This window comes from Lampetra planeri, unplaced genomic scaffold, assembly GCF_965212315.1.
Source record: "Lampetra planeri unplaced genomic scaffold, kcLamPlan1.2.h2 scaffold_2077, whole genome shotgun sequence".
NCBI classification, from domain to species: Eukaryota; Metazoa; Chordata; class Hyperoartia; order Petromyzontiformes; family Petromyzontidae; genus Lampetra; species Lampetra planeri.
Genome location: NW_027614836.1, coordinates 1 through 12,500, shown reverse-complemented (window position 1 = coordinate 12,500; position 12,500 = coordinate 1). Strand labels below are relative to the sequence as shown.

The window sequence follows — 12,500 nt, the reverse complement described above, 5'->3', positions numbered from 1 at the left end:
GTGGGTGAGTGGGTGAGTGAGTGAGTGAGTGTGTGAGTGAGTGGGTGAGTGAGTGAGTGAGTGTGTGAGTGAGTGGGTGAGTGAGTTACTGAGTGAGTGTGTGAGTGTCTGAGTGAGTGAGTGTATGAGTGTGTGTATGAGTGTATGAGTGTGTGAGTGAGTGGGTGAGTGAGTGAGTGAGTGTGTGAGTGAGTGGGTGAGTGAGTTACTGAGTGAGTGTGTGAGTGTCTGAGTGAGTGAGTGAGTGTATGTGTGAGTTACTGAGTGTATGAGTGTGTGGATGAGTGTGTAAGTGAGTGTGCAAGTGAGTGAGTGTGTGTGTGAGTGTGTGAGTGAGTGTGTAAGTGAGTGAGTGTGTGAGTGAGTGAGTGTGTGAGTGTGTGAGTGAGTGTGTAAGTGAGTGAGTGTGTGAGTGAGTGAGTGTGTGAGTGTGTGAGTGAGTGTGTGACTGAGTGAGTGTGTGAGTGTATGAGTGTGTGACTGAGTGAGTGTGTAAGTGAGTGTGCAAGTGAGTGAGTGTGTGTGTGAGTGTGTGAGTGAGTGTGTAAGTGAGTGAGTGTGTGAGTGAGTGAGTGTGTGAGTGTGTGAGTGAGTGTGTGAGTGAGTGAGTGTGTGAGTGTGTGAGTGTGTGAGTGAGTGTGTGAGTGAGTGAGTGTGTGAGTGTGTGAGTGAGTGTGTGAGTGAGTGAGTGTGTGAGTGAGTGTGTGAGTGAGTGAGTGAGTGTGTGAGTGTGTGAGTGTGTGAGTGAGTGTGTGAGTGAGTGAGTGTGTGAGTGTGTGAGTGAGTGTGTGAGTGAGTGAGTGTGTGAGTGAGTGAGTGTGTGAGTGAGTGAGTGTGTGAGTGTGTGAGTGAGTGAGTGAGTGTATGAGTGAGTGAGTGAGTGTGTGAGTGTCTGAGTGAGTGAGTGAGTGTGTGAGTGAGTGTGTGAGTGTGTGAGTGAGTGTGTGAGTGTGTGAGTGTGTGAGTGAGTGTGTGAGTGAGTGTGTGACTGAGTGAGTGTGTGAGTGAATGTGTGAGTGTGTAAGTGTGCAAGTGAGTGAGTGTGTGAGTGAGTGTGTGAGTGAGTGAGTGTATGAGTGAGTGTGTGACTGAGTGAGTGTGTGAGTGTATGAGTGTGTGACTGAGTGAGTGTGTAAGTGAGCGTGTAAGTGAGTGAGTGTGTGTGTGAGTGTGTGAGTGAGTGTGTAAGTGAGTGAGTGTGTGAGTGAGTGAGTGTGTGAGTGTGTGAGTGAGTGTGTGAGTGAGTGAGTGTGTGAGTGTGTGAGTGTATGAGTGAGTGAGTGAGTGAGTGTGTGAGTGTGTGAGTGTGTGAGTGAGTGTGTGAGTGAGTGAGTGTGTGAGTGTGTGAGTGAGTGTGTGAGTGAGTGAGTGTGTGAGTGAGTGAGTGTGTGAGTGAGTGAGTGTGTGAGTGTGTGAGTGAGTGAGTGAGTGTATGAGTGAGTGAGTGAGTGTGTGAGTGTCTGAGTGAGTGAGTGAGTGTGTGAGTGAGTGTGTGAGTGTGTGAGTGAGTGTGTGAGTGTGTGAGTGTGTGAGTGAGTGTGTGAGTGAGTGTGTGACTGAGTGAGTGTGTGAGTGAATGTGTGAGTGTGTAAGTGTGCAAGTGAGTGAGTGTGTGAGTGAGTGTGTGAGTGAGTGAGTGTATGAGTGAGTGTGTGACTGAGTGAGTGTGTGAGTGTATGAGTGTGTGACTGAGTGAGTGTGTAAGTGAGCGTGTAAGTGAGTGAGTGTGTGAGTGTATGAGTGAGTGTGTGAGTGTGTGAGTGAGTGAGTGTATGAGTGAGTGAGTGAGTGTGAGTGAGTTACTGAGTGAGTTACTGAGTGAGTGTGTGAGTGAGTTACTGAGTGTGTGTGTGAGTGTGTGAGTGAGTGAGTGAGTGTGTGAGTGAGTGAGTGTGTGAGTGAGTGAGTGTGTGAGTGAGTGAGTGTGTGAGTGAGTGAGTGAGTGTGTGAGTGAGTGAGTGTGTGAGTGAGTGAGTGGGTGAGTGAGTGTGTGAGTGTGTGAGTGTGTGAGTGAGTAAGTGTATGAGTGAGTGAGTGAGTGAGTGTGTGAGTGAGTGTGAGTGAGTTACTGAGTGTGTGTGTGAGTGTATGAGTGTGTGAGTGAGTGAGTGTGTGAGTGAGTGAGTGAGTGTGTGAGTGAGTGAGTGAGTGTGTGAGTGAGTGTGTGAGTGAGTGAGTGTGAGTGAGTGAGTGAGTGTGTGTGTGAGTGAGTGAGTGTGTGAGTGTGTGAGTGAGTGAGTGAGTGTATGAGTGAGTGAGTGAGTGTGTGAGTGTCTGAGTGAGTGAGTGAGTGAGTGAGTGTGTGAGTGTGTGAGTGAGTGTGTGAGTGTGTGAGTGTGTGAGTGAGTGTGTGAGTGAGTGTGTGACTGAGTGAGTGTGTGAGTGTGTGTGTGAGTGTGAGTGTGAGTGTGTGAGTGAGTGTGTGTGTGAGTGTGTGAGTGTGTGAGTGAGTGTGTGAGTGAGTGTGTGACTGAGTGAGTGTGTGAGTGTGTGAGTGAGTGTGTGAGTGTGTGAGTGTGTGAGTGAGTGTGTGAGTGAGTGTGTGAGTGAGTGTGTGAGTGAGTGAGTGTATGAGTGAGTGTATGAGTGAGTGTGTGAGTGTCTGAGTGAGTGAGTGAGTGTGTGAGTGAGTGTGTGAGTGAGTGTATGAGTGTGTGACTGAGTGAGTGTGTAAGTGAGCGTGTAAGTGAGTGAGTGTGTCAGTGTATGAGTGAGTGTGTGGGTGTGTGAGTGAGTGAGTGTATGAGTGAGTGAGTGAGTGTATGAGTGAGTGAGTGAGTGTGTGAGTGAGTGTGTGAGTGAGTGAGTGAGTGAGTGTATGAGTGAGTGAGTGAGTGTATGAGTGAGTGAGTGAGTGTGTGAGTGAGTGTGTGAGTGAGTGTGTGGGTGTGTGAGTGAGTGAGTGTATGAGTGAGTGAGTGAGTGTATGAGTGAGTGAGTGAGTGTGTGAGTGAGTGTGTGAGTGAGTGAGTGAGTGAGTGTGTGAGTGAGTGTGTGAGTGAGTGTGTGAGTGAGTGTGTGAGTGTATGAGTGAGTGTGTGGGTGTGTGAGTGAGTGAGTGAGTGAGTGTATGAGTGAGTGAGTGAGTGTGTGAGTGAGTGTATGAGTGAGTGAGTGAGTGTGTGAGTGAGTGAGTGAGTGTGTGAGTGAGTTACTGAGTGTGTGAGTGAGTGTGTAAGTGTGCAAGTAAGTGAGTGTGTGAGTGTGTGAGTGAGTGTGTGAGTGAGTGAGTGAGTGTGTGAGTGTGTGACTGAGTGAGTGTGTGAGTCTTAATTTTAGAACTTTCGTGACTGCAGGAATTATTATTTGGTTCTTTCGGTTAAGTCACGTCTAAAGATAAAATAATAAATTAAATTAAATAATAGAATACGACGTTTCGATTGCAACACAAGCAATCATCATCATCAGGTATAATGAAATAGCGACATACAATCTAACCGGAAAACTATAGACAGACATATTAGCAGACAGATATCACCAAGATACATACATAGCGGGAGCAACACAGGTGACAGAGAGGGGTGGTCGTCTCTGTGTGGTGGCCTTAAATAGACAGAGGGGGGGGGGCGGAGGCAGAGAGAAGGAAGTGGGGTTAGAGAAAAAATTGCATATCAATGAGTGGTCAACAGACGTGGTGCTGCACGGCAAGCAAGCCTGAAAATCAGGAGAAGGACACACTAAAATTAAATAACCCAGTAAAATATCGAAATGTAATGTAATACAACACAGAGGGTCGGTCAACACACAATTAACGCATAGCCTGGTTGATTACGTATTTCAAAGATTGCTAAGTTAGAACTTAGGCTATGCGTTAATTGTGTGTTGACCGACCCTCTGTGTTGTATTACATTACATTTCGATGTTTTACTGGGTTATTTAATGTTAATGTGTCCTTCTCCTGATGTTTCAGGCTTGCTTGCCGTGCCATCGCATTCGCAGCACCACGTCTGTTGACCACTCATTGATATGCAAATTTTTTCTCTAACCCCACTTCCTTCTCTCTGCCTCCGCCCCCCCCCCCTCTGTCTATTTAAGGCCACCACACAGAGACGATCACCCCTCTCTGTCACCTGTGTTGCTCTCGCTATGTATCTTGGTGATATCTGTCTGCTAATGTGTCTGTCTATAGTTTTCTGGTTAGATTTTATGTCGCTATTTCATTTATACCTGATGATGATTGCTTGTGTTGCAATCGAAACGTCGTATTCTATTATTTAATTTAATTTATTATTTTATCTTTAGACGTGACTTAACCGAAAGAAACAAATAATGAGTGTGTAAGTGTATGAGTGAGTGAGTGTGTGCGTGTGTGAGTGACTGAATGAGTGAGTGTATGAGTGAGTGTGTGAGTGTGTGTGTGAGTGTGTGTGTGAGTGAGTGTATGAGTGTGTGTGTGAGTGTGTGTGTGAGTGTGTGACTGAGTGAGTGTGTGAATGTATGAGTGAGTGTATGAGTGAGTGTGTGAGTGTGTGTGTGAGTGTGTGTGTGAGTGAGTGTATGAGTGTGTGTGTGAGTGTGTGTGTGAGTGTGTGTGTGAGTGTGTGTGTGAGTGAGTGAGTGAGTGTGTGACTGAGTGAGTGTGTGAATGTATGAGTGAGTGTATGAGTGAGTGTGTAAGTGTGTAAGTGAGTGAGTGTGTAAGTGTGTAAGTGAGTGTGCAAGTGAGTGAGTGTGTCACCTCGCGTATCACGTGGTGCTGTTTGCCGTCACGTGACACACGAATCTTGCGCACCAGGCTGCAGTACGGCTCCTCAACACGGCCCAGCGCACGGTAGGTCCACACCGCCTCGATCGCTCTACACACAGTGACACACACACACACAGTGACACACACAGTGACACACACACACACAGTGACACACACACACACACAGTGACACACACACACACACAGTGACACACACACAGTGACACACACACACACAGTGACACACACACAGTGACACACACACACACAGTGACACACACACACACACAGTGACACACACACACACACAGTGACACACACACAGTGACACACACACACACAGTGACACACACACACAGACACACACACACAGTGACACACACACACACAGTGACACATACACACAGTGACACACAGTGACACACACACACACAGTGACACACACACAGTGACACACACACACACAGTGACACACACACACACACAGTGACACACACACACACAGTGACACACACACACAGTGACACACACACACAGTGACACACACACACACACAGTGACACACACACACACACAGTGACACACACACACAGTGACACACACACACAGTGACACACACACACACAGTGACACACACACACACACAGTGGCACACACACACAGTGACACACACACACAGTGACACACACAGTGACACACACACACACACAGTGGCACACACACACACACAGTGACACACACACACAGTGACACACACACACAGTGACACACACACACACAGTGACACACACACACACAGTGGCACACACACACAGTGACACACACACACAGTGACACACACACACACACAGTGACACACACACACACACAGTGACACACACACACAGTGACACACACACACAGTGACACACACACACAGTGACACACACACACAGTGACACACACACACACACAGTGACACACACACACACACAGTGACACACACACACACACAGTGACACACACACACAGTGACACACACACACACACAGTGACACACACACACAGTGACACACACACACACACAGTGACACACACACAGTGACACACACACACACAGTGACACACACACACACACAGTGACACACACACAGTGACACACACACACACAGTGACACACACACACAGTGACACACACACACAGTGACACACACACACACACAGTGACACACACACACACAGTGACACACACACACAGTGACACACACACACACACACAGTTACACACACACACACACAGTGACACACACACACAGTGACACACACACACACACAGTGACACACACACAGTGACACACACACACACAGTGACACACACACACACACAGTGACACACACACACACAGTGACACACACACACAGTGACACACACACACACACAGTGACACACACACACACACACACAGTGACACACACACACAGTGACACACACACACAGTGACACACACACACAGTGACACACACACACAGTGACACACACACACACACAGTGACACACACACACACACAGTGACACACACACACAGTGACACACAGTGACACACACACACAGTGACACACACACACACACAGTGACACACACACACAGTGACACACACACACACACAGTGACACACACACAGTGACACACACACACACACAGTGACACACACACAGTGACACACACACACAGTGACACACACACACAGTGACACACACACACACAGTGACACACACACACACAGTGACACACACACACAGTGACACACACACACACACACAGTGACACACACACACACACACAGTGACACACACACACACACAGTGACACACACACACAGTGACACACACACACACACAGTGACACACACACAGTGACACACACACAGTGACACACACACACACAGTGACACACACACACAGTGACACACACACACACACAGTGACACACACACACACAGTGACACACACACAGTGACACACACACAGTGACACACACACAGTGACACACACACAGTGACACACACACACACAGTGACACACACACACAGTGACACACACACAGTGACACACACACACACAGTGACACACACACACACAGTGACACACACACACACACAGTGACACACACACACACACAGTGACACACACACACAGTGACACACACACACACACAGTGACACACACACACAGTGACACACACACACAGTGACACACACACACACAGTGACACACACACACACAGTGACACACACACACAGTGACACACACACACAATGACACAGTCACACAGACACACAGTCACACACACACACACAGTTACACACACACACACACAGTGACACACACACACACACAGTGACACACACACACACAGTGACACACACACACAGTGACACACACACACAGTGACACACACACACACAGTGACACACACACACACACACAGTGACACACACACACAGACACACACACACAGTGACACACACACACACAGTGACACACACACACAGTGACACACACACACACACAGTGACACACACACACACAGTGACACACACAGTGACACACACACACAGTGACACACACACACAGACACACACAGTGACACACACACACAGTGACACACACACACACACAGTGACACACACACACAGTGACACACACACACAGTGACACACACACACAGTGACACACACACACAGTGACACACACACAGTGACACACACACAGTGACACACACACACAGTGACACACACACACAGTGACACACACACACAGTGACACACACACACAGTGACACACACACAGTGACACACACACACACACACAGTGACACACACACAGTGACACACACACACAGTGGCACACACACACAGTGACACACACACACACAGTGACACACACAGTGACACACACACACACACACAGTGACACACACACAGTGACACACACACACAGTGACACACACACACACAGTGACACACACACACAGTGACACACACACACAGTGACACACACAGTGACACACACACACACACAGTGACACACACACACACACAGTGACACACACACACAGTGACACACACACACAGTGACACACACACACAGTTACACACACACACAGTGACACACACACACACACAGTGACACACACACACAGTGACACACACACACACAGTGACATACACACACACACAGTGACACACACACACACACAGTGACACACACACACACAGTGACACACACACACAGTGACACACACACACAGTGACACACACACACACACAGTGACACACACACACAGTGACACACACACACAGTGACACACACACACACAGTGACACACACATACAGTGACACACACACACAGTGACACACACACACAGTGACACACACACACAGTGACACACACACACACAGTGACACACACACACAGTGACACACACACACACAGTGACACACACACACAGTGACACACACACAGTGGCACACACACACAGTGACACACACACACACAGTGACACACACAGTGACACACACACACACAGTGACACACACACAGTGACACACACACACAGTGACACACACACACACAGTGACACACACACACAGTGACACACACACACAGTGACACACACAGTGACACACACACACAGTGACACACACACACACAGTGACACACACACACAGTGACACACACACACACAGTGACACACACACACAGTGACACACACACACAGTGACACACACAGTGACACACACATACAGTGACACACACACACACAGTGACACACACACACAGTGACACACACACACAGTGACACACACACACACAGTGACACACACACACACAGTGACACACACACACAGTGACACACACACACAGTGACACACACACACACAGTGACACACACACACACAGTTACACACACACACAGTGACACACACACACAGTGACACACACACACACAGTGACACACACAGTGACACACACATACAGTGACACACACACACACAGTGACACACACACACAGTGACACACACACACAGTGACACACACACACACAGTGACACACACACACACAGTGACACACACACACACAGTGACACACACACAGTTACACACACACACACAGTGACACACACACACAGTGACACACACACAGTGACACACACACACACAGTGACACACAGTTACACACACACGCACAGATACACACACACACACAGTGACACACACACACAGTGACACACACACAGTGACACACACACACACAGTGACACACAGTTACACACACACGCCAGAAACACACACACACAGTGACACACACAGTGACACACACACAGTGACACACACACAGTGACACACACACAGTGACACACACACAGTGACACACACACAGTTACACACACACACACAGTGACACACACACACAGTGACACACACACAGTGACACACACACACACAGTGACACACAGTTACACACACACGCACAGATACACACACACACACAGTGACACACACACAGTGACACACACACACAGTGACACACAGTTACACACACACGCCAGAAACACACACACACAGTGACACACACAGTGACACACACACAGTGACACACACACAGTGACACACACACAGTGACACACACACAGTGACACACACACAGTGACACACACACAGTGACACACACACAGTGACACACACACACACAGTGACACACACACAGTGACACACACACAGTGACACACACACAGTGACACACACACAGTGACACACACACAGTGACACACACACAGTGACACACACACAGTGACACACACACAGTGACACACACACAGTGACACACACACAGTGACACACACACAGTGACACACACACAGTGACACACACACACAGTGACACACACACAGTGACACACACACAGTGACACACACACAGTGACACACACACACACAGTGACACACACACAGTGACACACACACAGTGACACACACACAGTGACACACACACAGTGACACACACACAGTGACACACACACAGTGACACACACACAGTGACACACACACAGTGACACACACACAGTGACACACACACACACAGTGACACACACACACACAGTGACACACACACAGTGACACACACACAGTGACACACACACAGTGACACACACACAGTGACACACACACAGTGACACACACACAGTGACACACACACAGTGACACACACACAGTGACACACACACAGTGACACACACACAGTGACACACACACAGTGACACACACACAGTGACACACACACAGTGACACACACACAGTGACACACACACAGTGACACACACACAGTGACACACACACAGTGACACACACACAGTGACACACACACAGTGACACACACACAGTGACACACACACAGTGACACACACACAGTGACACACACACAGTGACACACACACAGTGACACACACACACAGTGACACACACACAGTGACACACACACAGTGACACACACACAGTGACACACACACACACAGTGACACACACACAGTGACACACACACAGTGACACACACACAGTGACACACACACAGTGACACACACACAGTGACACACACACAGTGACACACACACAGTGACACACACACAGTGACACACACACACAGTGACACACACACAGTGACACACACACAGTGACACACACACACACAGTGACACACACACAGTGACACACACACAGTGACACACACACAGTGACACACACACAGTGACACACACACAGTGACACACACACAGTGACACACACCCTCTAACCTCTCTCCTCCCCCCCCACCCCCTACCCCCCACCCCACGTGACCTTGTGACCCCCCCACGTGACCTTGTGACCCCCCCACGTGACCTTGTGACCCCCCCCACTTGACCTTGTGACCCCCCACGTGACCTTGTGACCCCCCCACGTGACCTTGTGACCCCCCCCGCTGACCTTGTGACCCCCCCCACTTGACCTTGTGACCCCCCCCCCCCCACTTGACCTTGTGACCCCCCCCACTTGACCTTGTGACCCCCCGCTGACCTTGTGACCCCCCCCACTTGACCTTGTGACCCCCCGCTGACCTTGTGACCCCCCCCCCCACTTGACCTTGTGACCCCCCGCTGACCTTGTGACCCCCCCCAGCTGCAGAGCGTGCAGCATGAGCATGAGTGGACGGTCTCTGCCCAGGTCCCTGTGGGCGTGCGCCAGCGCCAGCTGTGCCAGCGCGTGCGGCACCAGCGCAAAGAGCAGCGTGAGGCCCAGCCAGGCAGGGTGACTCACACCACCACCTCCACCATCATCAACGTCATCACCTGCACAGAGACACAGAGACAGAGAGAGACACGCCACCATCACCACCATCAGCATCAGCGCCAGCTGTGCCAGCGCGTGCGGCACCAGCGCAAAGAGGAGGGTGAGGCCCAGCCAGGCTGGGTGACTCACACCACCACCACCATCACCGTCACCACCTGCACACAGACACAGAGACAGAGAGACACGTCACCATCACCACCATCATCATCACCTGCACAGAGACAGAGAGACACGCCACCACCACCACCATCAGCACCATCAGCGCCAGCTGTGCCAGCGCGTGCGGCACCAGCGCAAACAGCAGCGTGAGGCCCAGCCAGGCAGGGTGACTCACACCACCTCCACCATCATCACCTGCACACAGACAGCGAGACACGCCACCACCACCACCACCACCATCATCACCTGCACAGAGACAGAGAGACACGCCACCACCACCACCATCAGCGCCAGCTGTGCCAGGGCGTGCGGCACCAGCGCAAAGAGCAGCGTGAGGCCCAGCCAGGCTGGGTGACTCACACCACCTCCACCATCATCACCTGCACACAGACAGCGAGACAGAGAGAGACACGCCACCATCACCATCACCACCAAGGCCAGCTGTGCCAGCGTGTGCGGCACCAGCGCAAAGAGCAGGGTGAGGCCCAGCCAGGCTGGGTGACTCACACCACCATCATCATCACCACCATCATCATCACCTGCACAGAGACAGAGAGACAGAGAGAGACACAGAGACACAGAGACAGAGAGAGACACGCCACCACCACCACCATCAACGTCATCATCACCTGCACAGAGACAGAGAGACACGCCACCACCACCACCACCACCACCAGCGCCAGCTGTGCCAGCGCGTGCGGCACCAGCGCAAAGAGGAGGGTGAGGCCCAGCCAGGCTGGGTGACTCACACCACCACCACCATCGTCACCATCATCACCTGCACAGACAGAGAGACAGAGAGAGACACGCCACCATCACCATCATCACTGTCACCACCTGCACAGAGAGCCAGAGAGACAGACAGAGACAGAGACACGCCACCACCACCACCACCATCATCATCATCGTCATCACTGTCACCTTGTCCTGCACACAGACAGAGAGAGACAGAGCCATGACACCATCACCACCATTATCATCACCACCATCTTCACCTCCATCATCACCTCCATCACCACCATCATCACCGCCTTGTCCTGCATAGACACTCACTCACCCACTCACCCACCCACCCAACCACCCACTCACTCACTCACTCACCCACCCACTCACCCACCCACCCACCCACTCGCCCACCCGCCCACCCGCCCACTCGCCCACCTGCCCGCCCACTCACCCACTCACCCACCCGCCCACCCGCCCACTCGCCCACCTGCCCGCCCACTCACCCACTCACCCACCCGCCCACTCGCCCACCCGCCCACCCGCCCACTCGCCCACCTGCCCGCCC

General features: G+C 50.9%; 1 protein-coding gene across 1 annotated transcript in view; it reads right to left on the bottom strand.

Moving 5' to 3' along the window:
• Positions 1–10,989, bottom strand: part of LOC144740347 (endoplasmic reticulum membrane adapter protein XK-like) — a gene marked incomplete at its 3' end in the record, with an annotated part of 18,404 nt that extends 7,415 nt beyond the window's left edge. Inside the window, exons 1-2 of the mRNA XM_078623218.1 lie at positions 10,863–10,989; positions 4,679–4,796 (exon numbers count right to left, since the gene is read on the bottom strand). Of these exons, the coding sequence (XP_078479344.1) occupies positions 4,679–4,796; positions 10,863–10,903 (159 nt within the window). The remainder of the gene's footprint in view (positions 1–4,678; positions 4,797–10,862) is intronic.
• Positions 10,990–12,500: the final 1,511 nt, after the last annotated feature.